Source organism: Nerophis lumbriciformis, linkage group LG38 (assembly GCF_033978685.3).
Source record: "Nerophis lumbriciformis linkage group LG38, RoL_Nlum_v2.1, whole genome shotgun sequence".
Lineage (NCBI taxonomy): Eukaryota > Metazoa > Chordata > Actinopteri > Syngnathiformes > Syngnathidae > Nerophis > Nerophis lumbriciformis.
In genome coordinates, this window is record NC_084585.2 from 870,859 (window position 1) to 890,683 (window position 19,825).

Here is a 19,825-nt window from a genome sequence, read left to right on the forward strand (position 1 = left end):
GACCGCACAGTTGCGCTAACAAAATAAAAGAGTTTCAGAAAGCTGGCGTGCACAAGCTAGCACGCTACGGAGTTTGCCGACAATGTATTTCTTGTAAAGTGTATACAAAGGAGTACGGAAGCTGGACAAATAAGATGCCAAAAACCAACCACTTTCATGTGGTATTGGACAGAAAGGAGGACTTTTTTTCTCCTCCATTCGAAAATGCGGACGTTATCATCACTACTGTCTGATTCCAATCAATGCCAGTCATCACAATCAGGTAATACACCAACTTATATACTTGTCTTCATGAAAGAAAGGAATCTATATGTGTTAAACATGCTTGTATTATCTTTAAACACCTTTAACTTGTTAACAATATTAACTATATGTGTTAAACATGCTTGTATTATCTTTAACCACCTTTAAGTTGTTAACAATATTAACTATATGTGTTAAACATGCTTGTTTTATCTTTAACCACCTTTAAGTTGTTAACAATATTAACTATATGTATTAAACATGCTTGTATTATTTTTAAACACCTTTAACTTGTTAACAATATTAACTATATGTGTTAAACATGCTTGCATTATCTTTAAACACCTTTAACTTGTGAACAATATTAACTATATGTGTTAAACATGCTTGTATTATCTTTAAACACCTTTAACTTGTGAACAATATTAACTATATGTATTAAACATACTTGTATTATCATTAAACACCTTTAATGTATTAACAATATTAACTATATGTGTTAAACATGCTTGCATTATCATTACACACCTTTAACTTGTTAACAAAAACATATATTTCATAAATAGGTAAATATAAATGATATATATGAATGAGGTAGATCCCCACGACTTGATCAATTGAAAAGTAGCTCGCCTGCAGAAAAAGTGTGAGCACCCCTGCTCTACGACATTCCCACTGGGAGTTACAGGCAAGTTTTGTCTGTGTTTTCTTCCTAGGGGGCGCTAGAGCGCAATTTTGAGTTTTGGGGTTTGGTTTTTTTGATTAGATCGCAATTTTCGCCAGTCCTGATGTGTGTGTCCAATTTGGTGAGTTTTGAAACAAGTTAAGGGGGTCAAATTACAGCTCAAAGAGGCGGCGGTATAATAATAAAACGCTAGAAATACAATCGGGTCCTCTGTCCCAAAGGGACTCGGTCCCTAAAAATATAACATTTTAAAAGGTTAAAATATGGGGAAAAAAATACTACCACAGAACTTTCCTCCAGACGGTCTTATCTTTGTACAATTGTATTGGGACACCCCTATTAAATACATTAAATAAAAATACTTAATAATGTTATATAATATTTATAGAACCATTTATTATGTAGTTAATAATTAAAAAAAGAGTTCTGCCCTTACCAAGACATTGTTATTTTTAAGTCACAGTTAATTTACCACCTAATAAACATTGTTGATTATATCATTCATCACTTTTATTCAATTCATGGTTAAATGAATACGACTTTGATATGAACATTTTTCATTTCAAAAAGGATTAAACAGTGGGTATGGCTTTTGCACGGTGCGCCTAATGTTGTGGTTAGCGCAGACGTGATGCGTTCTTGTAACCTGCTTCTAAAATAAGGCACAGTGTGAGACACCACATTCGGGAAAAAAAAAAAAAAAAAAAAAAAGTCCCGGATGATTGATGTGGTTTTAAAAAGCAGCAAATGTTCGCCTGCAAACTGACTGCCGGCTCACTCTACATCAGGGTGACTAAAGTAGAAAGTAGTGGAGGAGGGAGCACCTCAGCAGCTGCCCACAAGGTGTGTTGTAACACACTTACCCATACACACACACACACGTACACACACACACACACAGTCCCATGCATGTCTAATGAGTCTTTAAGGTCACGCACATGCGAAGCTTGAGGGCGGATGGACGAAACTGAAATGTGGTTGATGAAAACACAGGAAAGCATGACACAAAACCAAAACAGTCATAACGGATCATGGCAGACACGTTGTTTAGTGATAGTAGTTGAGATTTCAGAGAAATAAAAGTATCTCTCTTTCTCTAGACAAGCAAATTTTATTTTCACTCGTATACAAAACATTCTAACTTGGATTGTTTCCCTGGCTTGGAGACTCTCCTGAAGGACAGTGCAGTGAAGACACGACAAACTCCCTTCTTGTCTCTCATGGACACACACCTGTTGTTGTTGTTGACTTTGGACTAGCGACTGCACGACATCAAGGCCGCGGAACAGAGACACACTGCAGGCTTACACACAAACATGCATCCACAAAAATATACGCCACACACATACATACCCCACCCCCACCCCCCCCCAATCCAAAGCCCTTGACGCAAATCCCATAGGGGTGATGAAAGGATGGTCAGCATATGAGAGCTGCGGCCTGCCACCATGACCCCGCACTCCCTTCCCTCTGTTGCTAGATATCTCGAGATGTATGTTGTAATATGTATATGTGCTTTGCTATGGAGGTTTTTTTCCCACTCCAGACTGGGCCCCCTTAGGAGCCTAGTCTAGATTGTATTTTTTTACTCATCCTTCCCCAGCATTTTACCTTTTTCCCATCTTTTACGGGGCGCCTTGTGGCGACCATCAGCGTTCCTGTTCTGTAACCCTGTACACTGTTTGTTTGTCTAATCTTGTGCTGAAAACAAAGTTTCGTTGTACTGGTGCAATGACAATAAAGACCCATCCTATCCTATCCTCTCTTTCTCATCCTCTTTATCCACAAACATACAAACCCCAAAACTAGTGAGGTTGGCACGTTGTGTAAATGGTTAATAAAAACAGAATACAATGATTTGCAAATCCTTTTCAACTTATATTCAATTGAATAGACTGCTGAGACAAGATAATTAATGTTTGAACTGGAAAACTTTGTTATCATTTGGAAAATCCCACAGGTGGACAGGCAAATAGGGAACAGGTGGGTGCCATGATTGGGTATAAAAGCAGCTTCCATGAAATGCTCAGTCATTCACAGACAAGGATGGGGCGAGGGTCACCACTTTGTCAACAAATGCGTGAGCAAATTGTCGAACGGTTACCAAAATTCAATGGTCAAATCAGTGTCAGAACCCAACTGTGGAGGGAGGGAGTGATCAGAAAGCCTGCAGAAGCAAAGGTCACCGCCTCTGTCCATGGTGCTGAAGACAGAGCACCATCAGACGGCATACTTGCCAACCTTGAGACCTTCGAATTCGGGAGATTGGGTGGGGTTGAGGTGTGGGGGGTTGGGGGGGACGGGGTTTGGTGGTAGCGGGGGTGTATATTGTAGCCCGGAAGAGTTAGGGATGCAAGGGATTCTGGGTATTTTTTCTGTTGAGTTTATGTTGTGTTACGGTGCGGATGTTCTCCCGAAATGTGTTTGTCATTCTTGTTTGGTGTGGGTTCACAGTGTGGCGCATATTTATAAAAGTGTTAAAGTTGTTTATACAGCCGCCCTCAGTGTGACCTGTATGGATGTTGATCAAGTTTGTCTTGCAGTCACTTTTGTGTGTATGCAGAAGCTGCATACAACATGTGGCTGGGCCGGCACGCTGTTTGTAGGTTGAAAAAGCGGACGCGTCGGCAGGTTGTTGAGGACGCTAAAGGCAGTGCCATCGTGGCACGCCCTTAATATTGTTGTCCGGGTGAAAATCGGGAGAAATTCGGGAGAATGGTTGCCCTGGGAGATTTTCGGGAGGGTCACTGACATTCGGGAGTCTCCCGGAAAAATCGGGAGGGTTGGCAAGTATGTCAGACGGGGGCGTGGCAGAGCTGACGGCGAGACACAGCTGGCAGGTGAATAGATTTCCCAGGTGGTACGAGTTGTCTAACCACCTGTTGTCTTTAACAGTAGTGGTCGGGAACAGCAGGAGGAGGATTGGAGGGTTGGAGAGGAAGATGACAGACTGAAAAGTCCAGACAGCAAAATATATTGATGTTGAACCTGAAAAAAATTTTCAAGGTACATTTTTTTTTTCAAGGTTAAAAATCATTTTCAAGGTAAAAAATGTTATTCAAAGAAAAAAATGATTTTCAAGGTAAAAAAATTTTTTCAAGGTAACATTTTTTTTTCAAGGTTAAAAATGATTTTGAGGGTAAAAAACGATTTTCAAGGTAAAAAAAAATTTCAAGGTAAAAAAAATTATTACGGTAAAAAAAAAATTTCAAGGTAAAATTTTGTTTTCAAGGTTAAAAGTGATTTTCAAGGTAAACATTTTTTTTCAAGGAAAAAAATGATTTTCAAGGTAAAAAATGATTTTCTAGGTAAAAAAAATTGTTCAACTATGAACGACAGACTCCGGTGGAAGTGTGTGATCAGCGGCACTCGCTAGGACGCAACTTCCCCACCAACATTGATTAAAAGTCATCAAAGAGCATGTTGTTTCAACTTTAGGTTTGAGTTGCTCAACTTCAGGACCTAATTCAACACGTTCTCAGCGTTGTTTTAATGTCTTGTGTCTGCTGGGACATGACTCGGTTTTACCAATCCAACGAGTTACGTTTGACTATATTTACCTTATCAAAGAGCGCCTGGCAGTCACATGACCGCACTCAAAATACACACTGGAAAAAAGTGAAATGACGTCTGACCAGGCAGCACAACTCTTCAATGTTTACTTACAAACTTGGAAAAAGAACATTCATATAATGTACTGTCATCTGTGTCAGTGGAAACGTGCACATTTTTGCCCAGAAGAATTTCACTTCCAACTAAAGAAAACATGTTGCAGTAAGCTGTAGATCAAACCTGGGCAAATTAAAGCCCGTTAAGATTTTCCATCTGTCCCGCCGGACATTCCCAAATAATTTTTTTAGATCTTTAAGATTAAAACTGTAGCTGCCATTATGATGTGCAGTGATGTTTTCAAATGACCGTAAGTCTTGAACTATTCAAAGTATTTCAATGGTTGGAATCTGCAGTTTTGCATGATATACTAGTTGCTATGGTAATCTAATTAGTTACTATAGTAATCTAAGTCACGGCAGCTCAGACGAGGCACCAAGCAGAAGGAGATTTTTACAGCAAAGTTCTAAAGCTTAGTGATATATCAAATATATCAGATTGTAGGTAGGGTTTTTTTATTACCCTTCGCGTTTATATTTTGCTGTGTTTGTTGCATTTTTGTCACGTTTTTCTTGATTGTAAAATATGTCGATGGAGAGGGGGTGTGACGTTCATATGTTGTCAATATTCAGTGTTTTATCCTTCATAGTCATACTTGCCAACCTTGAGACCTCCGATTTCGGGAGGTGGGGGGTGGGGGGGCGTGGTGGGGTTGGGGCGGTGGCGTGGTTGGGGGCGTGGTTGGGGGCGTGGCTAAGAGGGGAGGAGTATATTTACAGCTAGAATTCACCAAGTCAAGTATTTCATATATATATATATATATACATATATATATATATATATATATATATATATATATATAAGAAATACTTGACTTTCAGTGAATTCTAGCTATATATATAATTATTTTATTATATATATATATATATATATATATATATATATATATATATATATATATATATATATATATATATATGTATGTATATATATATATATATATATATATATATATATATATATATATATATATATCCATCCATCCATTTTCTACCGCTTAATCCCTTCGGGGTCGCGGGGGGGTCTGGAGCCTATCTCAGCTATAATCGGGAGGAAGGCAGCGTACACCATGGACAAGTCGCCACCTCATCACAGGGCCAACACAGATAGACAGACAACATTCACACTCACATTCACACATATATATATATATATATATATATATATCCATCCATATATATATATATATATATATATATATATACATATATAAATAAAATAAATACTTGAATTTCAGTGTTCATTTATTTACACATATACACACACATAACACTCATCTACTCATTGTTGAGTTAAGGGTTGAATTGTCCATCCCTGTTCTATTCTCTGTCACTATTTTTCTAACCATGCTGAACACCCTTTCGCAGGTACCCAGAAAGGTTTCGAGTACCACCAAAAAAACTGAATCTATGAAGACAGTATAAAAATCTGTGTTAAAGGTGTACAAATACTGTTTGTATAATAAGCATGTTATTGTTTACAAATGAGGGTTAAGAGTTCAGTACTAAAAAAAAAAAAAAAAAAAAAAGAATGTAGCTTAAGTACAGTTTTTTAATTGAGCTGCTGCATTTTTTGGTTGGGTTGTTTATTTATTTTGAGGAACTTCTCCATTTCAAAAAGGGGAGGAATGTAATAGAGTGATCTATGTTTGTCTGTTGCCATCTCCTGGTGAATGTTGGCTATAGCGTACTGGGGTTACTTTTTGGTTGGCCAACGATTTACGTGGTGTTGCGCACCTGACGCCAAGTGTGTGAGTCTGTTCTGAAGTCTACAGTAAAGAGACGTACTTCATCACCTCGCCTGGTTATTGCCTCCAACTCAATATATTACAACAACATTGCAGTTTACGGCAGACGAACTGCTTTACGGTAGAATAAAACGTGACTGCTGTTGTTGTGTGTTGTTACTGCGCTGGGAGGACGTTAATGAAACTGCCTAACAATAAACCCACATAAGAAACCAAGAACTCGCCCTCCATCATTCTACAGTTATAACGTGTTTGGGCAGGCACGCTGTTTATATTGTGGGAAAGCGAACGCGAATACAGGCTGTTGACACCTCACTCAGGTCCGCATGGAGCTGGAGGGGGCGTGGCTTCCAGCTCCGCCTGAATTTCGGGAGATTTTCGGGAGAAAATTTGTCCCGGGAGGTTTTCGGGAGAGGCGCTGAATTTCGGGAGTCTCCCGGAAAATCCGGGTGGGTTGACAAGTATGTTCATAGTTAATATTGTAAATCCCACATTCTTTATTTTCATGTACATTCTGGGTGTCTCATTCAGTAACAAATCTAAAAATTCCATTCCGTTTTTAAAGGCGGTCTATCGTAACGTTTTTAGCATTCTATCAGACATTATTGTGAGGTTTTGTATTAGTGTTCCTAAAAATAGACAACATTTTTTTCTCTAAATTTGGCCCCCTTAGTCAAAATAATTGCCCATCTACAACAGGTTTTGTTGCACACACACAGGGCCGGCCCGTGGCATAGGCCGTATAGGCAAATGCTAAGGGTGCCGTCCATCAGGGGACGCCACGCCAGTGCCACAAATGTTGGAGAAAAAAAAAAAAAAAAAAGTTGGTACTATTATTTCTAAATACAAAAAATAATCCCACGTTAATTAAAATGCAAAGTAAAGCCTATTTATTAGAAATATTATTTGTTACAACATTACGCCCCCCCCCCCTCCCCTCGCACGGTGCGCCCCCTCCCTTCCCGTATCATGACTCTTTTTGGACGTCACCACATCAAAAAATCAACACAAGATGTCAAAACGGCCAAAACTGTCAGGTGCCCAGGGAAGAAAAAAGAGAAAAGAAGAGGAGGAGAAACGAGAAAAGACAGGTAGCAGGTAGGTAACGTTAGCCTACATGATATTATTTGTCTGTTACAGAATGTGAAAGTAACCTGGCTTTTTAGCATTAAGCTAATGTTACATGATTCGGCAATTGCTAATCAATAAATAGCTAGTTCTGTTTTAACGTTGGGTTAATATTGTGGAGGGGGCTAAATTGTTATGGAAAATAATAATGTAACGTTAGGTAATTACAGTACTCCCACCTTACATTCCTCAGGGACATTTGTATTAGATCTTTTAAGCAGGTGTTTTTTGTTTACATTGTTATTGCCTTCTGGTTAGCTAATGTTTGCCCTGCAGGTAATAGTCACTTTTCCATCCCTTTATATATTAGGTATAGTTGTAAGTAAAAAAAAAAAGGTCAAAGACAAAGCTATTCAGTTTCTTGTGAGTATATACACTTCACTGCCAATGTGGGGGGGCGCCACCTAAAATCTTGCCTAGGGCGCCAGATTGGTTAGGGCCGGGCCTGCACACACACACACACACACTACGTTTGTAGTCTAAGTACTATTAAAAAATAGTTTCTAAACAAAGCCAAAGTTACTCACCAGTTAATCATTACTTGAGTATTTTTTTTCACTAATTGCTTACTTCTACACAAGTACTTATTTGGATTACTACTTTTTACTTGTACTTGCATGGTACAACTCCAAAGTAACTTGAGTACAATTTCTGGCTCCATTTGACCCACCTGTGGTCGTAACAAGGTTTCTGTAGGTGAACTTGTGGAAGGATCGTTACCTTTGCCAGGAGAAGCAGTGAAGAAGGCTTCCTGCCCAAAAACGGTTTCAAACTACACCTTTTATGTTCCTATATCCGACCAAGACGATACATATAAATAGGAGTTTCTAAACCTGCTTACGTCTATGTCAGGGGTGTCTAAACGTTTTCCACTGAGGGCTGCACACTATAAAATTTAAGCATGCAGGGGGAAATTTTTCAAAAACAATACAATATAAAAAAAAAAAAGTTTAACATTTACGGCTCCCCTCAAGTTTGGTCAAGAGTCTCAGTCATAAAATTGGTAAAAATGAGTCATGTGTTATTTTGAAAAAATTATTATTCAGCGCTTAATTCTCTTGATCAACTTCAGGTTTATGTGTTAAAATAAAGTACAACAAATATTGTATGCCCTTTTTGTGTTTTTATGGCAAAAACACAAAATATGCAACATTTTTTCCTCAAAAAATGTCAAAGTGGATTAGCTGATGTGACGTAATTGGAGCCTTAAATATGTCAATGATGTGTCAATAATGCAATGATAAGCCAATAATTAATTATTTTAATTCATTACTATTTTTCGAGTTTTGACAAAAAAAAAATCCCACCAAAATTATTGGGGATCCAAAAGGGCCCCACTCATAAAATTGTTAAAAAAAAAAATTATTTTTTTATTTTCAACATTTAAGTTTCCAGACCACTGGATCAGGCCCGCGAACAGGTTTTATTCGGCCGGAGAGATGAGTCTGATGAGTATAAAAAATGAGCTGATATTTTGGAATGAAATAAACTGCTGTTCTAAATGTGTCCACCAGATGTCCCAATAGCAATTCTTTGTATCCCCTACAGCAGGGGTCGGCAACCCAACATGTTGAAAGAGCCATATTGGACCAAAAATACAAAAAACAAATCTGTCTGGAGCCACAAAAAGTAAAAGGACTTATGTAAGTGTTAAGATGAAGGCAACACATAAAGTAAGTGTCTCAGAGGGTGAGATAACTCCTGGAAATTACTGGTTTAAAACTACCAAATGTATAGATGTGTGTGTCTAAGTTAAAGGAAAAGACAGGTTGTCTTCTTCTAATAGATTTATTACAATATTTGCAAGCTGGGTCATGTTTCCTGTGGTCTGGAACAACATGATAAACTTTGCTGTGGTCTGGAACAACATGACAGACAATCAGAAATGCAGCCAATATGACAGAAAATATGTCACGAGACATGCAAATATAAATTAAATACACAGAGGACATAAGTAAAGGAAATTTAAATGAGCTCAAATATAGCAACAAACGATGCAATATGTACACAGAGCTAGCCTGAATAGCATGTCAGCATGGATTATTAGCACTCCACACAAGTCAGTAACATCAACAAAGCTCACCTTTGTGCATTCACGCACAACATAAAAAGTTTGGTGGACAAAATTAGACAAAGAGGGAGTGGCATAAAACACGTCTTTCTGTGGCAGCGTATGTAAACAAACTACAGTGCGTTCAAGGGCCAACAAAATTAGTAGGACAAAACGGCGCTGGCCAAATACTGTCGCCAGTGAAGCATGTTTAATACAAACAGTGGGATTTCTAACAATTAGGAAGATTTGCGTCATGTTTGTTATCCTACAGAAACGTGGAACCCGACAAGTTGAAAAACTTATTGGGGTGTTACCATTTAGTGGTCAATTGTACGGAATATGTACTGTACTGTGCAATCTACTAATACAAGTTTCAATCAATCAATCAAACATTATCAAAACAACAAATATATGTTTCCCTCTATCTTTTTCTATTTTTGAAAAAGCTCCAGGGAGCCACTAGGGCGGTGCCAAAGAGCCGCATGTGGCTCAAGAGCCGCGGGTTGCTGACCCCTGCTCTAACCACTAGGCCACTGAGTAGGTTGTGAGTATATAGTATTTTTTGTTTTTACTCAGAGGGTGAGATAACTCCTGGAAATTACTGGTTTAAAACTACCAAATGTATAGATGTGTGTGTCTAAGTTAAAGGAAAGGACAGGTTGTCTTCTTCTAATAGATTTATTACAATATTTGCAAGCTGGGTCATGTTTCCTGTGGTCTGGAACAACATGATAAACTTTGCTGTGGTCTGGAACAACATGACAGACAATCAGAAATGTGTCATGAGACATGCAAATATAAATTAAATACACAGAGGACATAAGTAAAGGAAATTTAAATGAGCTCAAATATAGCAACAAACGATGCAATATGTACACAGAGCTAGCCTGAATAGCATGTTAGCATGGATTATTAGCACTCCACACAAGTCAGTAACATCAACAAAGCTCACCTTTGTGCATTCACGCACAACATAAAAAGTTTGGTGGACAAAATTAGACAAAGAGAGAGTGGCATAAAACACGTCTTTCTGTGGCAGCGTCGGAGAAAGTTGTATGTAAACAAACTACGGTGCGTTCAAGGGCCAACAAAATTAGTAGGACAAAACGGCGCTGGCCAAATACTGTTGCCAGTGAAGCATGTTTAATATAAACAGTGGGATTTCTAGCAATTAGGAAGATTTGCGTCATGTTTGTTCTCCTACAGAAACAAGTGTAAAAACTTATTGGGGTGTTACCATTTAGTGGTCAATTGTACGGAATATGTACTGTACTGTGCAATCTACTAATACAAGTTTCAATCAATCAATCAAACATTGTCAAAACAACAAATATATGTTTCCCTCTATCTTTTTCTATTTTTGAAAAAGCTCCAGGGAGCCACTAGGGCGGTGCTAAAGAGCCGCATGTGGCTCAAGAGCCGCGGGTTGCTGACCCCTGCTCTAACCACTAGGCCACTGAGTAGGTTGTGAGTATATAGTATTTTTTTTTTTTTTACTCAGGCCGGAATTTGGACGCCTGCGGTCCGTAATTTGAGGACCCCTGGATTAATTAGATGTACATTATTTCCTACAGAAAGAAAATGGCTTCAGATTCCAATTTTGGTCTGACCTTTTTGGAACGGATTGCTAACAAAAACTGTGCTTTGTGTTATGATGCAAACTAAATGTTTTCAAGTTGGATTTAGCGTTCGGAATGTGCCGATAAAAAAAAAAGGCTCTCCCGAAACTGGTCAGCAAAAATGACTTAATTCAATAAAATTGACATTACAACTTGGCATGTTGTCATCGGGGGCGGCCTGGCTTTTATGGCGTCCGTGCTGTTACGTAACAATCCAGCCCACCGGGACTCCAAGCAACTTTTACGAGCGCCTTATCGCCCTTTAATGGTGTTTGTTTCTATCTCCCGAGGCGTCGCCCTCGCATGCTTACAGCTCCTCCACGCTCAAGTGAGTCTTAGAGACTCACTTGTCGAGTTAGACGCCCGCCCCTTATCGCGTTTTTAACGGCGTCCTGTAAAAAAGGTCCCGTAAACCCAGCTGGCTGATGGAGCGGACGCCGTGTTTGAAAGAAAACACGACAACCAGCGAGGTTACGTAACGCGGCTTCCTCATCAAAGATAACAAACGCCACTTTTGATTGACGTGTGACCTCAGTATAATTTTCTTTTTGTCTCTTCTTGTTTCCGTAACTTTGATGTTTGTCCCCGCCTGAGTGTGTCTCCAAGGAGCGCTATTGTGTACTTTATGCACTTTTTACATAAACTCTTATTGTCAGGTTCAAACACTGATGACATCTATTAAACAAGACAAGAGGCAAAGAATTAAACAGAGACATAATTCAATTTGGACTCAATATTGAGGAGAGTCGTCTGTACACTGTACCCTTGCACGGTATCCCAGCACGCTCTGCCAAAAGATTGCACGCCTCCTTCTTTTATTTTGGACCCTCCCCGACCACATGGCCACCGCTGTTTCCAAAGGACAAAGGTCGCAAGACGTTCACAGAAAAGGTCGTAAACAATTCACAGAAAAGGTCAGTTCAAAAAGAGTTCGTAAAATACTTCAAAAAGAGGTCCATAAAATAGTTCAAAAAGAGTTCGTCTGGAAATTGGGCAGATCCTGCCGTCTCTCCGCTTTGAAGTCCTTGGGTTAGAACAGGGGTCGGCAACCTTTACCAGTCAAAGAGCCATTTTGACCAGTTTCGCAAATTATAGAAAACAATGGGAGCCGCACATTTTTTTTGAAATTTTAAATGAAATAACACTACATACAAAGTTTTCTTTTTGCTTTGTGCTATGTATAAACCAGGGGTCTCAGACATGCTGCCCACACCTTTTTATGGAATTTGACAGCTGGTGCGGCACGCGGGTTTTAAATGAATGGCGCTTGTCAGCGTCATGCGTCATGCGTGCCGTGATGGTACAGCATATAGCACCCACTATAACCAGCGTGCCTGATCAGCCACACGTTGTAGGGTGTTTCCGCTTGCTCACGTAGGTGACAGCAAGGCATACTTGGTCAACAACCACACAGGTTACACTGACGGTGGCGGTATAAAAAAACTATAACACTCTTACTAATAATGCGCCACACTGTGAACCCACACCAAACAAGAATGACAAACACATTTCGGGAGAACATCTGCACAGTAACACAACATAAACACAACAGGACAAATACCCAGAATCCCATGCAGCCCTAACTCTTCCGGGATACATTATACACCCCCGCTACCAAACCCCGCCCACCTCTACCGACGCACTGAAATCCGGAAGTCTCTGGGGAAAATTGGGGGGTTCAGCAAGTAAGCTGCTGAGCCGCATCAGAGTGATCAAAGAGCCGAATGCGGCTGCGAAGCCGCGGGTTGCCGACCCCTGGGTTAGAACAATATCTTTCTGTTGATTACCATACATGAGAGAAAACAGAAACACCTTCATCTTGCTTACCCCCTACACAGTGGAGTTTTACGAGCCTTACTCTTGGTAGGTTTCAAAGACAGCTTTCGTCTTCTCACCAGACCCTCAATGTAACACAAAGTTTTTGTGATCATTTAGAAACAATTATTCTAACACTATCTACACAATTCAACGTAATAAATGCCATACATCGCATACAACAACATGACATTAAGAAGTTACCAGGAGGACACAAACAACAACAACATTAGCATAGCTATGTAAGCTACATGCTAACGTAGCGCTCACATTTGAACAGCAACATCACGCTAGGTTAGCCTATTTGCTGGAGAAAATCTAAATGATCAAACGTCAGAGCTGAGGGCTGCATTTTAAGACGTGTAGCAAAGCCTGCTTCTTCCCCCCCTACAAAGTGGTGGCCGTATACACAAGGCAAGCTAATCCAGCGGGGAGAAGAAGCGAGCGTTTTGAGTCTCTCCAAAGCGAGGGAGATGAAAACATACACACTACTGTTGTAGTCTTATTTCAGGGGTGTCCAAAGTGCAGCCCCGGGGTCCATTTGCGGCCCGCAACTTGTTTTTATTGGCCCGCGACCATACATAAAGATAAAATAAAAACTGTCAGTAACCACAGTTGGTCGCTACATCTGTAAGTGCAAGTTAAAACTCTACTATGCAGAGCGAAAGCCATTTATCAACAACACCCAGAAACGCCGCCGGCTTCGCTGGGCCCGAGCTCATCTAAGATGGACTGATGAAAAGTGTAAAAAGGATCTGTGGTCTGACGAGTGCACATTTCAAATGTGGACTTTGTGTCCTCCGGAAGAAAGAGGAAAAGAACCATTCGGATTGTTATAGGCGCAAAGTGTAAAAGCCAGCATGTGTGATGGTATGGGGGTGTATTAGTGGCCAAGACATGGGTAACTTACACATCTGTGAAGGCACCATTAATGCTGAAAGGTACATACAGGTTCTGGAGCAACATATGTTGCCATCCAAGCAACGTTATCATGGACGCCCCTGCTTATTTCAGCAATTCAATGCCAAGCCACGTGTTACAACAGCGTGGCTTCATAGTAAAAGAGTGCGGGTACTAGACTGGCCTGCCTGTAGTCCAGACCTGTCTCCCATTGAAAAAGTGTGGCGCATTATGAAGCCTAAAATAGCACAACGGAGACCCCCGGACTGTTGAACAACTTAAACTGTCATCAAGCAAGAATGGGAAAGAATTCCACCTTAATAGCTAAAGAAATGTTTAACTTTCTATTTTACTTTTCATAGCACATAAATGTGGAGCAAGGGTGAAGTGTCTTGCTCAAGGACACAACGGACATGATGAGGTTGGTAGAAGGTGGAGATTGAACCAGGAATCCTCAGGTTACTGGCACGGCCACTCTCCCAGCCGCGCCACGCCATCCCCTTCAAATTGGAATGACAATAACAGGAGTAAGTCGGACCCGTTTCCAGTGAGGGTTGGACTCCGCCAAGGCTGCCCTTTGTCACCCATTCTGTTCATAACTTTTATGGACAGAATTTCTAGGCGCAGTCAAGGCGTTGAGGGGATCTGGTTTGGTGGCTGCAGGATTAGGTCTCTGCTTTTTGCAGATGATGTGGTCCTGATGGCTTCATCTGGCCAGGATCTTCAGCTCTCACTGGATCGGTTCGCAGCCGAGTGTGAAGCGACTGGGATGGGAATCAGCAACCTCCAAGTCCGAGTCCATGGTTCTCACCCGGAAAAAGGGTGGAGTGCAATCTTCAAGTTGGGGAGGAGATCTTGCCCCAAGTGGAGGAGTTCAAGTACCTCGGAGTCTTGTTCACGAGTGAGGGAAGAGTGGATGGTGAGATGGACAGGCGGATCGGTGCGGCGTCTTCAGTAATGCAGACGCTGTATCGATCCGTTGTGGTGAAGAAGGAGCTGAGCCGGAAGGCAAAGCTCTCAACTTACCGGTCGATCTACGTTCCCATCCTCACCTATGGTCATGAGCTTTGGGTTATGACCGAAAGGACAAGATCACGGGTACAAGCGCCGGGTGGCGGGTCTCTCCCTTAGAGATTGGGTGAGAAGCTCTGTCATCCGGGGGGAGCTCAAAGTAAAGCCACTGCTCCTCCACATGGAGAGGAGCCAGATGAGGTGGTTCGGGCATCTGGTCAGGATGCCACCCGAACGCCTCCCTAGGGAGGTGTTTCGGGCACGTCCGACCGGTAGGAGGCCGCGGGGAAGACCCAGGACACGTTGGGAAGACTATGTCTCCCGGCTGGCCTGGGAACGCCTCAGGATCCCCCGTGAGGAGCTGGACCAAGTGGCTGGGGAGAGGGAAGTCTGGGCTTCCCTGCTTAGGCTGCTACCCCCGCGATCCGACCTCAGATAAGCGGAAGAAGAGGGATCAATCAATCAATGTTTATTTATATAGCCCTAAATCACAAGTGTCTCAAAGGGCTGCACAAGCCACAACGACATCCTCGGTTCAGAGCCCACATAAGGGCAAGGAAAAACTCACAACCCAGTGGGATGTCAAAATGAATGACTATGAGAAACTTTGGAGAGGTCCGCAGATGTAGGTGACCCTTCCCGTTCCCCCCTCTCGGGGAGACCGGATGCAATGGATGTCAAGTGGGTCTATCATAATATTGTGAAAGTCCAGTGCATAGTGGATCTAACATAATAGTGAAAGTCCAGTCCATAGTGGATCTAACATAATAGTGAAAGTCCAGTCCATAATGGATCTAACATAATAGTGTGAGAGTCCAGTCCATAGTGGATCTAACATAATAGTGAAAGTCCAGTCCATAGTGGATCTAACATAATATTGTAAGAGTTCAGTCCATAGTGGATCTAACATAATAGTGTGAGGGTCCAGTCCATAGTGGATCTAACATAATAGTGTGAGAGTTCAGTCCATAGTGGATCTAACATAATAGTGTGAGTCCAGTCCATAGTGGATCTAACATAATATTATAAGAGTTCAGTCCATAGTGGATCTAACATAATAGTGTGAGGGTCCAGTCCATAGTGGATCTAACATAATATTGTGAGAGTTCAGTCCATAGTGGATCTAACATAATATTGTAAGAGTCCAGTCCATAGTGGATCTAACATAATACTGTGAGTCCAGTCCATAGTGGATCTAACATAATATTGTGAGAGTTCAGTCCATAGTGGATCTAACATAATAGTGAAAGTCCAGTCCATAGTGGATCTAACATAATAGTGAAAGTCCAGTCCATAATGGATCTAACATAATAGTGTGAGAGTCCAGTCCATAGTGGATCTAACATAATAGTGAAAGTCCAGTCCATGGTGGATCTAACATAATATTGTAAGAGTTCAGTCCATAGTGTATCTAACATAATAGTGTGAGTCCAGTCCATAGTGGATCTAACATAATAGTGAAAGTCCAGTCCATAGTGGATCTAACATAATAGTGAAAGTCCAGTCCATAATGGATCTAACATAATAGTGTGAGAGTCCAGTCCATAGTGAATCTAACATAATAGTGAAAGTCCAGTCCATAGTGGATCTAACATAATATTGTGAGAGTTCAGTCCATAGTGGATCTAACATAATATTGTGAGAGTTCAGTCCATAGTGGATCTAACATAATATTGTAAGAGTCCAGTCCATAGTGGATCTAACATAATAGTGTGAGTCCAGTCCATAGTGGATCTAACATAATATTGTGAGAGTTCAGTCCATAGTGGATCTAACATAATAGTGAAAGTCCAGTCCATAGTGGATCTAACATAATAGTGAAAGTCCAGTCCATAATGGATCTAACATAATAGTGTGAGAGTCCAGTCCATAGTGGATCTAACATAATAGTGAAAGTCCAGTCCATAGTGGATCTAACATAATATTGTGAGAGTCCAGTCCATAGTGGATCTAACATAATAGTGAGAGTCCAGTCCATAGTGGATCTAACATAATATTGTGAGAGTTCAGTCCATAGTGGATCTAACATAATATTGTGAGAGTTCAGTCCATAGTGGATCTAACATAATATTGTAAGAGTCCAGTCCATAGTGGATCTAACATAATAGTGTGAGTCCAGTCCATAGTGGATCTAACATAATATTGTGAGAGTTCAGTCCATAGTGGATCTAACATAATAGTGAAAGTCCAGTCCATAGTGGATCTAACATAATAGTGAAAGTCCAGTCCATAATGGATCTAACATAATAGTGTGAGAGTCCAGTCCATAGTGGATCTAACATAATAGTGAAAGTCCAGTCCATAGTGGATCTAACATAATATTGTGAGAGTCCAGTCCATAGTGGATCTAACATAATAGTGAGAGTCCAGTCCATTGTGAGGCCAGCAGGAGACCATCCCGAGCGGAGACGGGTCAGCAGCGCACAGATTTCCCCAACCGATGCACAGGCGAGCGGTCCACCCCGGGTCCCGACTCTGGACAGCCAGCACTTCATCCATGGCCATGGATGGATAAAAGGAAGTCTAAGTCTAAGTTTAATGATTGAAGAGTGTAATAATAATAATGAATAATATTACTGTACAAAAAGGGGGCCACAAACAACTTCTGGAAAAAGTTTGCAACACCCCTGGCCAGGAGAGTCAAAGCACTACAAACTTGAATAATGTTTTTTTTTTTTTTATCAATCCAAAGTGATCAGAATGTTTGATTAGATGAAGTCATTGCATAATAATGGTGGAGGGAGGGAGGGAGGGAGGGAAGATGATGCAGCAGGCTGACATGATGGAGGGGAAACACGGGCTGCCTATAGCTGCAGGCCTCGGGCCCCCTTCACGGAATTACCGCGACGGAGGAAGAACGTGCTCCTCCTCTTCCTCCCTTCTTCCTCCACCACCTGCAGAATGCGCACGTCTCTCGCAGCCTCTCTGCAGACCCCCCCCCCCCCCCCCCCCTTGATTTATCACTCCGCACTAAGCAGGCTGCTGGGTTATGCAATGATAGCCAGGAAGAGCTGTTGCACGCCTGAAAACACGCACTGATGGCCTCATATCGCCTAAGAACCTCGATGTGTGCGTGCGTGCGTGCATGTGCGTGCATGTGCGTGTCGCTTACTTCCAGCGTCCGGATCTCTTTTTGCGTCAAGTCGTTGGATGTGGCACATTTGGTCCTCAAACCCTCCAGGCTGGAAATGCTAATGTCGATCATGTTCTGCACCAACTCGCACTGCTGCAAGGCTTTCTGCAAACTCAAATGCTGCTCCTCGCTTTTTGTCATCTCCTCGTTCATAGTTTGTCCAGTCCCTTCTCCCCCACCCCCCCTCCTGCCCTCCCCCGCTGCACCCCTCTCTCCCCCCCACAAAAAAAAAAAAAAAAAAAAAAAAAAAAAGTACAGATTCAGTGAGGAGACTCGGAGAGGCTGGAGGCCATCATCATGAGAGGAGGAGATGTCGCCGCGTTAGAGGCTCCATCGTCGTGGCTGCAGCCTCATCAAGGTGTCGCTGGTGGTGGTGGTGGTGATGATGATGGTGATGGAGGAAGGAGGAGGAGAAAGGGGGGTGGGTGGGGGTGGGGGGGGTGCCCGGTCACAACGATGCGAGGATGGCGGCCAGGACGACTCGGCCGGCCGCAGCATCCATCTCTCCGTTCAAGCTGGTAAAAAAAAAAAAAAAAAAAAAAAAAAAAAAAAAAATAGAGGCGGGAGGAGGCTGTGTGTGTGATGCCGGGGAGGGGGAGGGAGCATGGAGAGGGTGTGGGGGTGTGGGGGTGGTCCCTAAGCCGTTTAAGGGTGATGATGATGCTGATGCTGCGTGGATCGGACGCGGGTACTCCCTGTCTCCCGTGGCTGCATCCCGGTCCTCTGCCTCCGCCAGCACACCGCCGACATGTTGGCTGTCAATCAGAGGCGCATGGCAGTGTTGCACCACCAGGGGTCGCCGGAAATCAATACATTTGTGACTTTATACTTTTTTTTTTTAAAAGGTCTAAAAAAAAATGCCCAGATGCAGATGAGGAATAATCTCCCTTTTATTTATTAGTATTATTTTATTCTATTTTTATTTTATTATATATTATTATTATTAATTTTTATTTTATTTTATTATTATTATTATATATATATTTGTTTTATATATATCTGTCTGTCTCTGGCCTCGTATGTGTGTGTGTGTGTGTGTGTGTGTGTGAGAGAGAGAATGTGTCTGTCTTTGTCGTCTTACTTGTTACATAATTGTGCCATTTGTCCAGGGCCGGCCCGTGGCATAGGCCGTATAGGGCCGTCCATCAGGGGGCGCCACGCCAGTGCCACAAATGTTGGAGAGAAAAAAAAGAAAAAAAAGTTGGTACTATTATTTCTAAATACAAAAAAATAATCCCACGTTAATTAAAATGCAAAGTAAAGCCTATTTATTAGAAATATTATTTGTTACAACATTACGTCCCCCCCCCCCCCCCCCCCCTCCTCCCCCCGCACGGTGCGCCCCCTCCCTTCCCGTATCATGACTCTTTTTGGACGTCACCACATCAAAAAATCAACACGAGATGTCAAAACGGCCAAAACTGTCAGGTGCCCAGGGAAGAAAAAAGAGAAAAGAAGAGGAGGAGAAACGAGAAAAGACAGAGTTAGCAGGTAGGTAACGTTAGCCTACATGAAATTATTTGTCTGTTACAGAATGTGATAGTAACCTGGCTTTTTAGCATTAAGCTAATGTTACATGATTCGGCAATTGCTAATCAATAAATAGCTAGTTCTGTTTTAACGTCGGGTTAATATTGTGGAGAGGGCTAAATTGTTATGGAAAATAATAATGTAACGTTAGGTAATTACAGTACTCCCACCTTACATTCCTCAGGGACATTTGTATTAGATCTTTTAAGCAGGTGTTTTTTGTTTACATTGTTATTGCCTTCTGGTTAGCTAATGTTTGCCCTGCAGGTAATAGTCACTTTTCCACCCCTTT

At 41.6% G+C, this 19,825-nt stretch overlaps 1 protein-coding gene across 3 annotated transcripts in view; it reads right to left on the reverse strand.

Annotated features, from left to right (window-relative positions):
- The window catches only part of LOC133577244 (kinase suppressor of Ras 2-like), a 303,350-nt gene extending 285,172 nt beyond the window's left edge, over positions 1–18,178 (reverse strand). For all 3 annotated transcript variants that reach the window (XM_061930914.2, XM_061930922.2, XM_061930905.2), the window contains exon 1: positions 17,983–18,178. In XM_061930914.2, the coding sequence (XP_061786898.1) occupies positions 17,983–18,156 (174 nt within the window). In that variant the 5' untranslated portion in view covers positions 18,157–18,178. The remainder of the gene's footprint in view (positions 1–17,982) is intronic.
- Positions 18,179–19,825: the final 1,647 nt, after the last annotated feature.